Source organism: Melopsittacus undulatus, chromosome 4, assembly GCF_012275295.1.
Source record: "Melopsittacus undulatus isolate bMelUnd1 chromosome 4, bMelUnd1.mat.Z, whole genome shotgun sequence".
Lineage (NCBI taxonomy): Eukaryota > Metazoa > Chordata > Aves > Psittaciformes > Psittaculidae > Melopsittacus > Melopsittacus undulatus.
The window spans coordinates 6,169,810-6,188,206 of NC_047530.1; the positions used below are offsets into that span (position 1 = coordinate 6,169,810).

The 18,397-nt window shown below is 45.0% G+C and overlaps 1 protein-coding gene across 1 annotated transcript in view; it reads left to right on the forward strand.

Annotated features, from left to right (window-relative positions):
- The first annotated feature begins 3,486 nt into the window (after nucleotides 1-3,486).
- The window catches only part of LRP4 (LDL receptor related protein 4), an 81,775-nt gene continuing 66,864 nt past the window's right edge, over nucleotides 3,487-18,397 (forward strand). Inside the window, exon 1 of the mRNA XM_034062340.1 lies at nucleotides 3,487-3,596. Coding sequence (XP_033918231.1) covers nucleotides 3,509-3,596 — 88 coding nt within the window. The 5' untranslated portion in view covers nucleotides 3,487-3,508. The remainder of the gene's footprint in view (nucleotides 3,597-18,397) is intronic.

An 18,397-nucleotide genomic window follows, 5' to 3' on the forward strand; every position in this document is an offset into this window, starting at 1 on the left:
TTCCACTAGTTGTATTTAAAATGTTCATTCTGTGGAAGTGCCTCATGAGATTATGCCAAAAGCCAGACAAGATGTATCATGTCCATTGCCTTATGCTTACCCAGTGAGCTGAGCATCACTTAAAAAAGGGAACCTGGTTTAGAGCAACTGTATTTTGCCCGTTTTCCATGTGTTTTTTTCATGCTATGAAATCAATTCAGGCTATCTCAAATATTTAAAACACAATTACTCCAAACATTTCTGAACATAGTAATTAAGCTATCTGATCTGTCATCTAGGAAACTTGATGTGTGGAGAAGCATCTTCCCAAGGAAGGAATGCTTTAAAAATACTTCAACAGGTAAGACCAAAACTGTCCATCCTGTTTTTTTTTCCCATTTTTAAACCTCTTCTTAAGTTCTTTGCAGTTTAAAAATAGTTAAAGTGTAATATCCCCTAGTAATCCTACCCGGTTCTGCTTCCTTTCTTTTTTCTTCCAGTAACACCATGTCCTTAGTTTTCTTTTTCCTGACATAGGGTTGCTATTTAAAATCACTCTGAAAATGATGCCAGCTTTTAGTATTATTTCATAGTATCTATTTTCTGTCATTGGACTGGTTTATTTCTCCAATCTGTCTATTTGGAGGGGGGAAGAATTACGTCTGGAAATGGTTACTAGGATAATAATCTTCTTCCTGTTCCCTTTATAATGACTGGTGGGTTTTTTTGATTAAGCGTGTTGTCATATAAATTAATTGTTCATTATATCTAACTGACTTCTTTCTCATCTGTCTCACAATACTTGTGTTATTTATCATTTATCAGTGGTCTATAAATTATTACAAGCTACTTAATAATGTTCCTTCCTCATAGCTGTGGGTAAAAGCAAGTACCTTGTGCACGGGTTGAAGCGCATTCTGATACTGATATTGTCTTTCTTGAAGTGAAAGAGGCAAGCCCTAAGCATATGGCTAAGTTTTAACAGCATTATTTATCAACCCTTCTACTTTTCTTTCGCCAAAAATATCCATTTTACACTGCGTAAATCTACTTTCCAGTTATCCCTCAAAGACCCCACATGGACTCAGGGCTCTATTCAATCGTAGTCTTGCATCAACAGGTAGGAAATTGAGAGGTTTATAATATAGATTTCCATCTGCTCAACTGCAGCCTGTTGAGGAGCTTGTTGTGAAAGCCAATCCTTCTTGCTTCTCTAACATTTCACCAGGGGATTTCAAAATGATTTATAAGACGGATATAATTTAGGGAAGTTGAGCCTGGACAGGAAAGTGATTTAGCAGAATTCAGTGCAATATGCAGAGGACTGGTAAACACACTTAAGCACAAGTGGGTAAAAACATTTGTTCCCTGGGGAGAGAAGCACTGAAGAGCTAACAAGTGAATTTATTTGTGTTTAGGACAATATCTTTCAAGAGGCTTTTGTTTCAAGCACAGGAAAATACTCCTCTCAACTGCTTGGAAGACTGTTCCATGACCTAAGTATATAATTATCAGGAAGTTCTGGGCCCTGTGTCTGTGCTTTATCACATTCAGTACTTTGGCATCTAAACTTCTGACAAGCTTCTGTGAGCCTGAAGTCAGCCAGGACTGCTCTCATTTACACTACCTGAGGATCTAGCCTCAGTAGAGAGTATAAACTTAAATGGGGTTTGGTTTTGTTGCCCTGTGTTTTAGGGGAATGCAGTAGAGGTTTGGCACATGAGCCAGTCAGCAGCTCCCAGCCAGAATGATGTTCATGTTTTCTCTCTCTTAGCTTCAACCTGCTGTTCCCAGCTCTTACACTTCAGTCATTCTAAGCTCTGGTGTCTTGGAGTTTATTCCTTTATGATAATTGTGTGTCATTCCCATGCCTCATTCTGCCCCTGCTTCCCAGTCAGTGTCAGCATAGAGAGGCTTTTTAATCTCTGCACCTCAATCAGTTCCTCTTGGCTATCTGTATTTATTGTTATTCTTTTGCAGCTTTGTACCCCTTGCCTATCAAATGCACCCTTGGGACAAAACTCAACCCACTGCACAGAACTCAATGCCATAGTCTACCTGCTATTGCACTCATGCTATGTAAAGTGGATTTGTTCCTATCTTGAAGCTGTCACTCTGAACATAAAGCAAAACGTCTGCATTTTTTATACCTTAGGGGCCATGTATTGTAAATTTACACATGATCTGCTGCTTACTACTGTTTGCTGTGGTGTTCCTGCTCTTGGGAGTTCTCCTCCTCAGGGAAGCTCTGTGTTGGATTATTTTTCTTTACATTGAGCTCAGTTTGTCAAGGCTCAGCCCCTGGTTTAATTTCATGTTGACATTTTTAATACTATCCCTTGTCTTCACTGGTTTACACTTTATTAATAGGAGTGGCAGAATTGTCTCAATCACATGCTGTGCTGTTTGCTTGCTCTTGTGATTCTTTAAAGGAGGGGATTAATTGCAGCTTCCTCTGGATTCATCTGTCTGAAGGCTTTAAATAAGACCATTCCTGTCACTGGCCCTTTGGTGTCAATTTGACAAAATTCCCATCTCTCCCTGTGGTCCAGGGTTTGGACTGAGTCAGCTTTCCATTCAAGTTAATACTTTGAAATCAACTGAGATTAATTACTTAACAACAGTTTCTTGCCTTGCCAACTCTCTGTATTAAAATGTCAAATTGTGCCACAGAGGATCATAAAACTGGCTTGATGTCCAGCCTCTCTGCTTTTAAAGTCACCACAGATTCCAGAAGGCACAGGAGGCAGTTGTCCAAGTGCTAATTTCTATTCCTATAACCAACGACCCTGGCTCTTGTTTAGGGTATCTAAGATTCATACATCAGCAGCTGCCTCCGGACACTGTGACAGTAACACACCAAGCAGCAGAACGCTTGGCCTGAACGGAGGGGGAAATGAGACTTTTCTCTTGGATAGCAACACATACGCTGGGCAAAGGGCTTGTGAACGTGGTTCTTAGAGGCTCTCAGTTTCTGAAGGGTGCTTAGCAAACGGGGATGGGACAGGGAGAGGAGCTCTGCCATCTGTCTTCGGTACAGACAGCTGGCACATGCCGGGAAGCGCGCAGCCACCGCACGGTACCGGTTACCGCTGCAGCGATGCACCTTGGCGGCGGCAGCGGCGCCGAGGGAGTCTGGACAGCGAGAGCCCCGATGCCGCTTTAGGAAGGGCTTCCTCTCCCGCAGGAAGGGAGCCACGAGGGCGGGCAAGGACAGAGGGCGCGGGTGAGCCCGGGGTAGTGGTGATGCTGCTGGTGCGTGTCCCAATGCGGAGTCGGGACCGCCTCTGCCGCGCCGAAAGTTTTCCAAGTGCCTCGGCGCTGGGGGGGAGCGGGGCGGGGGCTGCCCCGGCGGGGCTCCTCCTCCGGGGCCGGGCCTGGGCCGGGCGGAGCGGGGAGCGAGCCCCCAGCCCCGGAGCTGCCGCGGCTGCGGAGGGAGCGAGCGGCGGTGGGGCCGGGACGCTGAGCGCAGAAGGAGCCTGGGACGTCGCTGCGGGCGGCCCGGGCTCGGGACCGGGGCGCTGCCACCATGAGGCGGCGCGGCGGGAGATGCCTCCTGCCCGCTCCTCCGCAGCTCCTGCTACTGCTGCTGCTGGGAGCGCTGCTCCGCGCCAGAGGTAAGCGGCTTCCGCGGCACCCTCTGCCCCGCGGGGGCCCTGCCGCCGTCCCGGGCTCGGCGGTGCGGAGCTCTGTCCCGGCGCGCCGCTCACCTGCCCGCACCCGTCGAGCGGCAGCCGAGCCGTGCCCTGCCCCGTCCTGCGACCGGTTCTCGCCTTCCCCGAGCCCTGCAGCGGCGGTTTGGAGCCGGGTCCCCCGGCAGGCTGGGGCGCAGGTCCCGGCTGCAGCGCGGAGCCCACGCGGCCGCTGCCCCCCGCGGAAGTTCGGCGGCGGCGGGTGCGGGCTTTGTTCCCTCGGTGCGAGCGCCGGGCCGGGCTGCGCTGGGGCGGGCGCGCAGGTTGCCTCGGAGGCTGCCGTGCCCGGCGTGTCGGGACAGCCGCCGCTCCGGAGCAGGAATGCAGCCGCGCACCCGCCGCCACGGGCCCCTTAAAGGTACAGCCCGGCTCCCCGGCAGCACCCAGGGCTACCTGCCTTGAGTCGGCGGGGGTCGGGAGCTCTCCTCTGCCGCTAAGCCTTGACGGAGTGCGGCCGGGGTAGGAGCGGCACCAGAAAGAGTGGCGAGGGCAGGAGTTGCCTGCGGTGAGGGCGAGCAGGGAAGCAGTTCCGTGAAGTGAAAAACTTATCTTTGTGGTTGCTCTATCAACTGAAAAGCGATTGCTGTTTCTTCGTTGTGTGCGGTAGTGCTTTCTTTTACAAGTGCGCCCGGTGGAGGAGAAAACATCTAAACGCTTCGTGGAACTGTTTATAAAGAGTTGGAAGGCTTTTGGGGGAGGGGTGCGGAGAGGAGATCCGTACCTCATTTCTCTCCCTGCGCTCCTTTGGCAGCTGCTGTATAATTTCACCCATCCGTTTTCTCCTGTGCTGCTCTGAAATTACAGGAAGCATTTGCAGTAGTGCTGCTGACCTCCATCGTTCTCCAAGTATTGCCTCTGGGGCACAATCACATGGAGTTTGGGTTTCAAGTAATTTTATTTCTTTTCTAACAAGAAACCTAATTGCAGTCAGCTTCGAAGAAGGTGCTAAAGCAGCTTGGAAAGGGCTGCAGTTCTGTGGATCAGAAAATCTGCTTTATAGAAAACAGAAGTACTCTTTAGTTCCCAAGCTCCACACAGATACTGTGCTACAGTCTATGAGGGAGATCTTAAAGCATAGATCTTAGTGTAGGTGCAGATGTGGATGTGTTTTATTTTGGTTGTTACCCAGGTGCTCCTAGTTAATGTGTCTGGGCTGTTAACAGCCATGTGGGGGATGTCTGATTTGTAAAGGGCAACTTTGCTTGTAGGTGGTTGTGCCTTGATGTCTCTGGGAAGCTTTTTATGGCAGTTTGTCGCTCTTTCAAGTTGTTCTCCCATCAGTGCACTTTCCTGTGTCCTCTTGTCAAATGAATGTGTGTTTATGATTGGATGTGCCAACCGTTTTCAGAAGTGAGCATCCTCTTTCCTTCATGCCAAGATAAGCTTTGCGATAAGAATTCCTGGGCAATTTTTTTCCTGTTTGAAGCAAGGAAAAACATGAGGAGGTGGCAGAGAAGATGCCAAAGTCTGTGATGAGTTTGTGTTCCTCCCCTTAGCAAGAAACTTTTCATTGTTGTCCCTTACAAGTACAAGTGGGGAATAGTGTGCAGCTGAACTGCCACAAGGCATCTGCAGCCACAGAACTCATGGTGCCAAACAGGTAAATGGGAAGAAGCACTTGGTCATTTACCTCTGTGCTTCAAGGACAGGAGTGGGTAAAGCAATCAAGTCTGCAGGGTTGACCTTTGACCCTCTTTTGGTGGATGGTGGCAGTTAAAACTAGAGAAGACTGTGTCAAAAAAAGAGGTCTCTGAGTATTCTGAGCTCTTGAAAGTGTGGTGCAGGTAGAAGTGGGTGTAGAGGGAGAATGTGAAGCTAATGGCACACGCTGCTGGTGCATGGTGATGAAGGAGGGCCTGATGTCAGTGATGGTCTGCATTAGTGTGAATACAGAATGTCACAGAACCTGTCTGAGTGATGTGCTTGCCCTGGAGCTCTGCCAGAAGAATACATGGCTAATGTCAGAGCTTCGCTCCCCAGACACTGTAGGGTCACAAACCTGAATGTGATACCTCTCCAGGAGTGCAGTTTGCAGTGGGAATTGCAGTCTCCACTTCGCACTGCTGTTGGTTCCACAAACCAGGTGCAAAATGCCCCTTCTCCTGTTATCAACTTGGAGCTGATAATATTCTGTTTGCTGGGTGTGCTGAGGGTGCCTGGGTTTATTACTGATGAGGTTGGGTGATACTCACAGATCTCACAATAACTCTGAATTACCTTGACTGTCTTTGTCACAGTGGTGGTGGCACTGAGTAACATCCCCAGTCTTCTAAAATGAAGAGTAAGATGCTGCAGGACGCTGACAAATGGTGGTGATGGTGGTGTTTGGTTTTATTTATTTTACTTTTTTAAACAATTCTGTATCTACTAAAACAGGGTAATGTTTGTAAAAAAGCATAAAGCAGAAATCTTCCAGTATAAAGTTAATATTACAAATTCATTTATTGAGTGTGGATAAGAAGTTTCCTTTCATATTCTTTTTCCGAAAGCTTTGTTGTGTGCTTGACTGCTGTTTTGTGCAATAGAAGATCCCTTCTTGCATCTTGGGAGTGTGGGTGTATGCAGCAGCCAAATTACTAGGTACTTAGTTACATCAAGTGGTTGCATTTCCAGAGTGTCTTGTGAACCTTGAAGAGGGATGTTCTGTTCATGTGGGGCATAAAATGGGATTTCGGAAAATTTGGAGCTGTTTTTCTACATTGGGTTCATTGAAGTTCCAAAGAAAAAGTGGTTGGATGTAAATCCAGTTATCCAGTTGTTTGTAGTTCAAACCAAAAGCAGTACTTGCTGGATGTTAAGTAGAGAAAGAAATGGAAGTGATTTGTATTTTTTAATTCTAAAAACCTGTAGTTCTCCAGACTGGTGAAATTTACATTCAAAAATAATTAAAGCAATAATTCTATGAGAATGATCTGTAGTCTGATAGTCCTCTCCAGTCTTCCTGCACTCCTGTGAAACAGGCAAATATTATCCTTCTTTTGTAAATGTGGGAAGTGAAGTAGAAATTGTCTTGCCCAAGGCCAACTCCATTTGCCCTAGAATGCAACTTACCATTGAACACAATGGAATATATGCTTCATAACACTTACAAAAGCTGATAAAGAGATGTTATCTTGGAAACCAGTCAAGGTTTTAAAAGTAGGCTTAAAAAGTAACTGCACGTCCTACACCTCCATTGAATTCTGCTGCTTTTGACTTGTGGCTAACTCTCTTTCTAATAAGACTTTAACTTCTCTTTCTGAGCAAAAGATTCATTAAAGCACAGACATTTTACTGACTCCCCCTTGGAAAGGGTGAATTAGGAAGTAAACTGATCTTAAATGTATAAGAAAAGTGGACATTTATTTCTCTAGTCCTCTTGTTATTTCCACTGTAGCTGTTTGTGATGTTATCTTGAAAGGATTTACATAATAAGGTGATACATGGAGGCACACTTAAACTGACCGTCTTTCAATATGTCTGGCTTTACCTGTTACAACATTCAGAGCTTGAGCTCTGGCATGCAGCAAACCCACTCTAGGGACTGGCACACTGTATTCAGTTTCACAGGAATCACAGTAGAGAACACTGATTGTCTTCTGTGAATCTTATGTGTTTGATGTAAAGGCTCTTGCTTTTACATCTGTAAAGCCCATGGGTCTTTGCCATGGCTGTTGTGTTAAGCATTACTCTTCTATGGGATATTTTATCTCTACTGCATGAATACTGGGCACTGTGTTGCTTCTGGAATCTCTTCTTTCTATATCTACCCTGTAGTTTTTCATGTCAGTTCAGTTGATACACTGGAGGGAAGGAATGCCATCCAGAGGGACCTTGACACACTTGTAAGGTGGGCTGATGCCAACCTCATGAAGTTTAACCATGCCAAGTGCAAGGTCCTACACCTGGGTTGGAGCAATCCCAGGCACAGCTACAGGTTGGGAAGAGAATAGATTCAGAGCAGCCCTGCGGAGAAGGACTTGGGGGTGTTGGTCAATGAGAAAATGAACATGAGCCAGCTTCAGTGCGCGCTTGCAGCCCAGAAAGCAACTGTATCCTGGGCTGCATCAAAAGGAGCATGACCAGCAGGTCAAAGGAGGTGATCCTGCCCCTCTACTCTGCTCTCGTGAGACCTCACTTGGAGCATTGTGTGCAGTTCTGGTGTCCTCAACATAAAAAGGACATGGAACTCTTGGAGCAAGTCCAGAGGAGGCCACGAGGATGATCAGGGGACTGGAGCACCTCCTGTATGAACACAGGCTGAGAAAGTTGGGGCTGTTCAGCCTGGAGAAGAGAAGGCTGCGTGGAGACCTCATAGCAGCCTTCCAGTATCTGAAGGGGGCTTATAAGGATGCTGGGGATGGACTCTTCATTAGGGACTGTAGTGACAGGACAAGGGGTAATGGGTTGAAACTTAAACAGGGGAAGTTTAGATTGGATATAAGGAAGAAATTCTTTACTGTTAGGGTGGTGAGGCACTGGAATGGGTTGCCCAGGGAAGTTGTGAATGCTCCATCCCTGGCAGTGTTCAAGGCCAGATTGGACAGAGCCTTGGGTGCCATGGTTTAGTGTGAGGTGTCCCTGCCCATGGCAGGGGGGTTGGAACTGGATGATCTTCAGGTCCTTTCCAACTTTAACTAGTCTATAATTCTATGACTTCCCTATACTAAAGATACTAACTATGGATCCAGGGACTTCTGATTCCATAGGCTCCTGGTTTATTCATGTTGTGTATCTGGTAGCTCTGGGACTGTTACCTTGGGAGTACTTGGCTGCTGTCCTGTTGTGAGTGAGTTTGTGTTCAGGTTTTTCAGCTGTCCAGGCATTTTTTGCCTCTGTTATGCAGAACAGCTTGTTAAATGCTGAAGAGTTCCAGCCTGTGTGTTTAGTCTAAGAGACTCTTGAGCTGCAGTCAGTGTTTCTGTGAGGAGCAGAACTCCTCCGTGGCTGCTGTGAGCCCAGATGAAAGGAGACTCAGTATGTAAGGGCAAGAAAATAAGTTTTCATAAAGACTTTATTAACATCAAACAGAGCTGATGTTTGTGGACATTTGCCTTGCTAAATTGTGGATGACTGAAACTCCTTGGATCAAGGAATTGTTTGTTGTTTAAAATAGAAGAAAAAGAAAAGGGATTGAACAGCCGGAAGCCTTCTGATGACATGAGATATATGCCAATAGCAGGACGCTTAATGTTAGCATAACTTTAGGTTGTGAAAAGCAGTAACAGAAGCTTTTCTTTTTCCTGAGCATCTTGGGTCATGAGGTTTTTCTGTATTCAGTCACCAGTCAGCAAGTCACAATCCATTAAGATTAACGGGCAGCGTTGTATGTGCATGTTCAATGTTTGTGCTGCAAATTGCAGTTTTGTTAAAGACTGGATGACCAAAGACTGTGCGACCAAAGACTGTGCAGGCTCTTGTTTCTCAAGCTGTTGTATGTTAACAGCAACTTTCTGATGTTGCAATACTCAGAACTAAGAAGCACCAGATTTTTCCCCTGGATGGGTTAGAATGACAGTAAAATCCATCTCTCTGTACTATGATTATGAAGTTGTTTAAAGAACTGTCGTCCAGCAAAGCTTCCAGGAGGGAACATGTTTGCCTTAAAACAGACCCCATATTCTGCAGTGTCAAGGTGAAGTTTTACTTCTGGAGTTCAGTTTGCCAGCAGTGAGATGTTATCTTGACTCCAGGCAGGGGAGACCCCTCTGCTGGCTACCAGCGTGGTGACTTCCTCCATATGCCCTAGCAGGGCATAGTCTTCTGTGTGTCTTTGTTAGTGCCTGACAGCCCCTCCCAGCTGCTGGAGCTTTCTGTTCCTATTGCATAGCAGCAGTTCTTTAATCAGAAATCTTGTTAGTATTCAAGGATAATTGATCCGATTCTCTGGCAGGGGGTGGGGACCCAGCCTTGCATCCTTCTCCTACTTGCCACCCCCAGTTTGACCCCTGTTGTCTCTTTGTTTTCTCCTGTTAAGTTTGTGCCAGTGATGTGTGTGTGCTGTTTTTCCAAGCAGCCTGAAGTTGGCTGTAACCAAGAGCTGCAGTTAAATAGAGCCCGATTTCCCCGCTTCCTGGCGTTCAGTTGTTCAGCTCCATTTTCTGGTCTTCTGTGTTTTTGATTTGCAGAGAAGGAACTTACTTGGTGCCCCCGGGCATCTCTTAAACCCATTAGAACAAACTCCATTATTTCACTGTACTTAGAAATCCTCCTCCTTTAGTCCCAGCATCCATCAAAATAATGTATCCTCTGTAAGGCCCTCTGGAAAATGTTTAATAGGATCTTTTCAAACTCAAGGAGAGTTCCAGTTGGGAAGGGGGAGGGGAGAAGGCTAATGGAAGATCTGACTGTGACTTGCAGTAAGCCTGAACTTGGCCCGTGTCAGCTCTCCCTTCACCTCCATGCCGAGGGAGTGCTGAACAGAGCGGATCCAACACTGGGATCAAAGCTGGAAACAAAAGGCTTTGGGAGAAAAATCTCCCGTCTGGCCAAGAGGCAGCCACACAAAGGTGGTGCATAATTTATCATTCGAGGTTTATTTCTGCTGTGCTCCTTCTGGAGAGGGAAGGAAAAAAGAAGTGACTCTCCCGCTGTTTCAAAGGGGATAAGTGATGGCTTTGGAGACTGGAAGCAGGCAGCAGCTAGAGATACCATGGAAAAACTTTTTCAGTGCTGTCTGTACCCAGCTCCTCTCTTCTCAGACATTGTTTCTGTTGGGGGTGGGACCCTGCTCTTGCCTTTTGGAGTTTCAAAGAGTACTTTTAACTTCTCTGGTCATTCCCAAGTCTCAGTGTGTGGAGTGGAACTGCTCTTGGCAAAATCGAGTTCTTTGAATTTTTGAGGTGTTTTTCTTATCTTAAAGATTGGTCTAAGTGCTGTGGCTCTGTGTAGCGTGGAGGAAGAGGCTGTGTTTGCCCAAAGGGTTTGTAGTCTAAACTGGACATCTGATGTTTGATAAGGATCAGGGAAATGATTATTCTAGTGGGACAGATAAGGTGCAATATTAAAAGAGCATAGCATACCATTCTAATTAAATTTCCTTTAGCTTTTGCTTAATGGGAAAAGCTTCTCAAAGTTTTCATTCCAATTGCATCTTAGAATGAGGATAGAGATTTTAGGGTAGGACTTGACATCAAAGACTACTGAAAGCTGGTAGCTGCGGAAATAAGGATGAGGAAGCAGATGCAAGAATAAACCATGAGAAGAAGGGAAGGGGGTATAGAAGTACAGGTATTAACAGATAGGCATTTTGGAAGTGAGAGCCAAGGACTTGAGCTGGCAAAGGAACAGAAGAGCTGTGTAAGGAGATCCAAGTAGAGTAATTATATGGGATCTGATGTCAGAAAGAGTGGTTAATTAGGTAGAATAAAAGATGGAAGTTTTGAAAGTGAAGATGAGCATTGAGCAGCCAGGCAGGGAAAGCCTTATACTAGTAATGCTTTAGAGGAGGATGTGGTGACTTCTAGGGACCCTCAACAGTAGAGTCCCTGACCTAGTGGGGTGAGCTTATCAAATGACAGGAGCTTAGCAGTAGGAGCAGACCAACAGCAGGAGAGGGAGAGCAGTAATGGTATGGTGAGCCCATGAGATAGTTTCACTACCACATCTATCTGCAGTGATGGAATGTGAGACCTGCCAGGACTGGGGGCACATACATGGTTTTTGAGTGGGATGTCTCATGTCTGGGAAGGTCTTTTTGATGACAGTCCTGCCTGGAAAAGCATTTTAAATGGGAAGGCAGAGTTGAAAGGAGAAGTTAGGAGGTTGGAGATGATTGCCTGGAAAAACATGTAAAGTGAGAACAGGAGATTCCTCTGGGGTTGGAAAGGAGTTTGGGTACAGAAGCAACAAGACTGGTGGCAGAAAATAACACCTTTCCTGGAAAAGGAGGCTCCTTCTCTTCCTCTTCTCCATTAAGAATTGCTGTATGAAGGAGTGAGTCACTGTTCAACTCAAGGAGTGAGAACTGTTCAAACACAAACGTGATGTTCTCGGCCTCCTCTGAAGGAAGCAGCATTGTGTGACTATGCAAGAAGGGTCCAGGGAAACACACTCCGCTCCTTTAGCCTGAATCTCCAGCTCCATCAGTTCATTTGACTTGGTGACAGCTGGTAGTGTCTGGGAGAGGTTCTTGCCTAAGGTGCAGCCATTCACTGTAGCAGAACCGTGTCTCATGGGATCCAGGATTAGACTAAAATAGACACACCTTTTTCTTTTTTTCCCTTTATGCTCCCACCCAACTTTAGTTCTGAATTTCCATAACTGCTGAATAGTCAAATCCTTTCTTTGCAACTCTGAGGGCAGGGAAAAGGATGAGAAGTCTCCGGACTGTAATTTCCTGCTCCTGTTCCGAGCTCCTGAGGATGAATCAGGAGGTGGGATAATTTTCTGAATTAAAATCCCATTTGTTAAAAGGAAACCAGATTTACTGCTGCCCTTTCTTTGTGACTCAGAGTTTGCAGCTTCTTCAGCCTTGACAAATTTGGGAGATGAGGTTTTTGAGGCCTCAGAGATTGTGTTCTTCTCACTGTGGTTTCTGAAGCCTGTTACTCTTGAAAAGCCCAAGCTGAGTTTCTTACGGCTGGAGGACATCCCCCTAATTTGTGCTGCCTTTTAAAAAGGGCCTGGATCAGCAACGTACCTGTTGGCAAGAGGAGGAAGGAACATCATAGGTCTGTCTGTGATAGAAAACTGGAGAGCTGGCAGCATGGCAAAGGGAGGGAGAGTGGAGGCTGCCATTCCAGAGGCTTTAATAGCCAAGAAGCAGGAGAGCATAGTCATTGGCAAATAAGAATGCTAGTGGACTATCTGCTGTTTTGTCATGGATCCCACATAGAAGTATTCAGTATCTAAATCTTACAAAGTGTAATGTGGGAGTTGGTAGAAGATAGGTCAGGTCTCCTGATAAGGGTACTAGTCATTGCCTTGCAAACAGAGCTAAGTTTAATGCAAAGAAAGAGTGTGTTGAATTGAGAACTGTATCCATGCAGAGTCAAAGAGGTGAAGGGATTTTTCTTGGGCATTGACTTGGAAACAGGGAAGGATGGATTTGGGCTGGTTGGTGAGGTTACAGCCCTGGGTGAAGACTGCCCCTGGGTCTGATGTCTGTCCTGTACCAGTGAACAGCAGCTGCAGGAGGGTGTTGACTCATGAGCAGCCTATTCTGGGCCAGTTGTCCCCACCACAGGGGTGATAACCTCCTACGTGTTCCAGTTTGAACTGTCAGCACTACATGTAGGCCTTTGTTCACTGCATTTTTGAGTGTAAGGAAGAATTCAGACCTGTGGTCAGCATTACCTTAAACAACAGAAGCCCTTTAGGCCTTTCAGGTGTTTGTTGTGTTTGGCTTTTTTTCCAGGTCCAGGGTTCTATTATCTGGTGGATCCCATCTCTGCCTCAACTCCCCTGGAAGGGCACGTTTGTCACTGGTAGTTACATTGAGTGAGTTCTATGCTGCCAGGATTCAAGCAGAGACAGCAGCCTTGTTGATCCCTGCCTTCCGCAACCTTCCAGTACAAATTCCTTTGGCTTGCAGTAGCTCATCTGCTCTAAGACAAACCTGTTGTTTCTCTGAGGTTTCTGTTGTTTGTGACCTGCCTCCTGTGAACTGGAAGATGAGGAGCTGTAATCTGTTGCTCTTCATGGAAATTCCAGACTAGAACAACATAAGCTAATTTCTTAGGTTAAGGTTTCCAGTCAGTTGTGTTTTACGTACTTCCTTTTGTGCCTGGTATGGTTAGTTTTTTACCCACAAGTCTTCAGAAGTTTGGGAACAAATATTTAAGCTGGAAAGGAATGTCTAATAAAAATGGGATAATTCATGTGGTACTCTAGTAATGTTTTGCTGGTTGTGCTGGAGAAGCAAACTCTTGATGGCAGTAATATGTACGCTGGAGGAAGAAGAGAAGCTGAGATGATTGCTTTCTGAGAAATAGCCATGAGCAATTTTTGTGCTGCAGATGCTTTAGAACAGACTGGCAGTGAAGAGGGGGTGGCAGGCAGGCACTTGAGTACTTCAAACGATTGGCAAAACCCCCTGTTTAGTTTGATCAGGTACACGAGTCCAAATCTAACAGTTACAGTATAGAACTAATGGGAGCTACTGGGCAAATGAAACCTATGTACAATCCATCAATTGTAGGATATAAATAAACAGTACTCAGCCAGAAGCCTTGGAGCAAAGAAGGGAGTGAGGCTGGGTGACATCTTTGGTATGTGCATCTTGACTTACCCGCTCAGGCAAAACAGCCTCTGAGCTCAGGCTTCCGATTAAGTGACTGGGACAGCTGCCAGAACACCTGCATTTGCTGGCTAATGTACTGCAGTGCATTGGTCCTGCAGGTTAATCTGGGAAAGTCATGGAGTGGGATCTAGGTTAGTTAGGGTTTTTTTTCTTGAACAATGTCATAACAACGTGCTCTGCATCCTGTGTGTCAAGATCTTAAAATCAATGTGGTGGTGATGCTACAACTGTCTATCAAAGGAATGAGGGTCATCTGAGTTACACCGTGGAAGACCAGAGATGCCTAGGGAGCTAGGTTTTCTGACTTTGCATACCAAAGTCTTGAAGGTATGTGCTGTATGGCTCTGTGCCCTTTAGAGGCAAGCAGAAGGGGGAGTGGCTCGCAGGAGGAAAATGATAGTAACTCCATAAGGAGAGAATTATTCTGCTGCAGGATGGGGCTGGGCTGAGGTGGGCATGTAGAATGGTCGCTCTACAGCCCTGCACTGACCAGCCTCAGGAGTCCTTGAATGCCTAAGGCTCTGTGTCTGTGTGGCTGTGGTGGCCCTAGCAAGTAAGACACATTTCAACTACTCAAGCCATGAGAACTGTATACAATGCTGAGGTTTTCCTACTCTACTATTTGATGGCAAATAAAACATTCAACTCCCACAAGAGCCAACTCCAGGGCTCTGTGTGTTCCTATACTTGTAACTGAGGGGAAGTTAACTTTCTTAAGTTCAGATGTACAAAGACATGATAGAACTAAATCTGTGAACTCTATATGGTAATGGCTACAGAACAAAACTGAAAGGATTTTCATTGCTGATCTTTGCATAAAAGAAACTTGGTTTCTGTTTAGGCCAAAGCAGCAAAAGGTGCCTCTACCTGAGAGGACTAGAGAACCATAGACTGAAACAAAGTGAAAAAGCTGTCCACTCTTACGAAAGCTTTATTTTTGGGATTTGGCACTCCTTTTGAGGCAAATGGAGCAAATAACTGAATCCAGAATCCATCTGTTTGAGAAACTGGTCTAAATCTAAACCAGAACACAAGTTTCTGTAACAGAAAGTCCAAACCTACTAGCCAGCTAGGCTGCCACAAGTTATTGCGCAAAGTTGTCGTGCTGGCAGATAGTACCAAATGTGCAGCATCAAGTGAGACTCTTACCAAATACTGACCTGGCATGTGCAGCTTCGAGTTGGATACACGGAGAGCATCATAAATCAAACAGAAAATGACTGGGAAAGAGAAGGAAAAGGGAAGCTGAGAAGGAAATCTTCTAATCCTGTGAGTAAAATATAAAAGAAGATTAGAGAGAGCAAGAAAACACTTCTCTTACTGATATAAAACATTATTCCTTGGAATATTTTAATTTCTGTCGTTGGACTCTATGCCATGAAGCCTTCTCTATTGAAACAACTGTGGAGGCAGTCCCTTCGTATATTGAATTCACTTCTGGGAGAAACTCAAGTGTGCTGTCTTTTACATGTGGGTAACACTTGCAGAGCTTGTTTTGCCAATAAAAGTGTCTTTGAATTGACTGTGGTGGGATGTGGTGTGAGTTCTGATGTGACATGAGGCTCTTTGTAAGTGCAGATTTTGATGAGAACTCATCTCTAAAATCTCTAGTAATTCTGTTTTCTTGTTGCTGTTGTGAATTGGCTCCTTCCTTTCTGTGGTCCATTGTTGTATGGTTGATGTTTGAAAATGAAATGTCTTCCATCTGGTTAAGAAATGTGATTTATCCTTGGAGGCCTGAACTGCTGCCTTTGCTAATAGGAAATAAACAATATTCCAACTGTCCCTAATTATCACCCACTTGCTTCCCTGCAGATCCATGTCTCTTGCAAAGGGCGCTAGAAAAATGACTTATGGATCATGAGTTGCATTTTTTCCTGCCCTCTGCTCCTTCATCTCTATCAGCATAGTCCTTTCCTCCTGTTTAAACTGTGTAAATTAAACATGCTGCTTAGAACAACTAAACAATGGGCTGGACAGTGGAGATGTGGCTGGTCCAGGAGCACAGTCAGGGGCTTGTTTCAGGTGATATTTGGAATGAAATAGCAAATGACTTAGCCTGGCACATTACTGCTCTGGAGTAGGGCTCAGTATAATCCTGCTTTATGGGAAACATTGTCTTCAAAATACAGTTTTATGGTAATTTAAAGCCTGTGTTTTTGAATATCAGGATGAGAGGAATTTCTGTTCCTGCTGCCTTTTGCTTTCAGTAAACTTGATATCTCTCAGAGAGGAGTATTTTTGGTGGGGTGCTAAGATGCTGTCACTGCTGAGGATTGTTCTCTGCCCACAATATATAGTTTCATGTTACGCCTCTTCTAGTGTAACTCTGGGCTGCCCCACAGAGTGATCTCTCCCCTGTTCCCTTTGCTATGTTTGAGTGTATATCTGCTGGATGAATTGGTTCAGCTTGTTGATCTGTCACAGAAGGAACACACCTGCAAAATGGTGAAACGAGTGACACCACAAGTATTGGTGTGGTATTGGCAAACTGAAGGGAATTGCTCTTTAGTGAGCTGTCGGTGTAGACCTGATGAAAGGATGAAGTGAACAAGACCAACCGTTTTCTTTTGGCACTGGCTTGCTGCTACTTTGCTTTGCCTTAATAATTATAAAGACTTTTCCTGGAAATAAGGGAAGGTGAGAATTCAAGCCCAAGATTTGGTTTCTATGGCTCATGTAAGCATAGGCCTCCTTATTGTGTTGTACTGTATGACAGTCTTAATATTGTGTCCATGTGTGGCAAAAGATCAACCTATAGGTGTTGCAACTGGTGCAGTACATTAATTGGTGATACCTCTTTGTGGTGGAAACTTGTATTCATTAAGACTGGAAGCATAGACCTACTGTCTTGTTTCACTTGGGCTAACACAGACTTACATTCCGAGTTGTTGCCAGAGAAACTGTCAAGCTTAATATGAAAACTTTTATCTCCTTGCTAGTGTCTTGACTCTCCTTCCTTAGTCTTGCCTCTTAAATGATTGATGTCTAGCAGAGAGTTAGGTTTTGAGTCTTTATTTGCAGAATCTTCATCCTCCTCCAGAGTTGGTGCAGAAACGGCAGCATTGATGCTGTCTGGTTAGTCAAAGGCAGACAGAGCTCACTGTTTGGAAACATAAGCTGCCTAAATGGCCATTCCTGTTCTCCCTCAATGAGTATGTGATAGGCTGAAGGGAAGCATCTACGTGGGCTGAATCTCACACATGAATTGTCAATTGGATCATGTAAAGGTTCACTCTGATGGAAATCAGAGCTTTGCAGTGTTACATGCAGTGTGTTCACGCAATAAGGACAGTCTACTCTGAAGAGTTTTTGATTTTACATGCAATAAATTGGCTGATGTATTGAATAACTAGAGGAGACCCCACAATGATTAACACAGTAAATAGGGGTTCCACTTAAATGCTTTGCCTTTTAGTCTCAACATACAGACTTGTTCTGTCCTTTCCATCCCCAAAATATCTTTCTATTGAAGCTGCCTTTCTCATCATCTTCCCCTGCTCCCCTCTGACATGCTGCATATAGCATTATCACAATTAAATAGACACATTTGTTGCATCTGGGGTCTGATGCTGGGAGAGTGAAAACTCTTCTCAGATCTAGTGCCTTTCTATGAGGATCTGGTTGCTGGTTTTGTTCTAAACAGTGTTTGTTCCTGTTATCTGCCATTGTGTTCAATAAATGGTTAGCATTAGTCTAATGAGGGGTATCATATCTGAACATGCAGCTCCCAAAGATCTCTTCTACCTCCCTGACTCTTCCACCCTTTCCCCTATCCTGACTGCAAGAGGGTCTTAGGATGGATCACAAATGGATATTTAACCACGTAACCACAAAGGTCAGGAAATTTGAGAACAGAAGCATAACTTGGACTCAGTCAGGAATCCAAGTGTTAAACCCTGCATTCCTGAATTGGGATAGTTTAGTGTGGCCAACTTTAAATAATAATTATTGAATGCTCCTTTTTGCTGCTTTGTAGCAGCAAGCTAAATTGCTGGGTAGAAGTCTGTAAATACATAACTGGCTTCAGTAGCTGTATTTACCCAATAGCTTAAGTGGTTTCCCCCATAACCTTTGGAGATTGTCTGTACAGAACTTAATATGGGAATGTCCTCTTTGTAAGCTACGACATAAAGGTTCTCTATGATTGTTGGGCCAGGTGTGCTGACGGCTGGGTTGTCTTTCTTTTCCTTTTGGTCTCTCTAAGGATAGTTGTCAACTTGATTTTGGAGCCTACAGATTTTTTTCATGCAAGGGTAAAGAACTGAGCCATGGGGACTGGTTGCTTAAGAGCTGTTTTTTTTTCCCCTGCATACTGAAGTTAGTGGCTTTTTCCCAGATTAGGATGTTACATTTTTAAACATTTACTGTACTCAATTGTGGAATGATCTAATTCACCCTGTTTATTCCTTTTCATAAGGATGTTCAGTACAGTAGCGTGAGTATCCTACTTCTAAATGTACAAACACTTGGTAAACAGACTGTAAGCAGAAAATAACTCTTG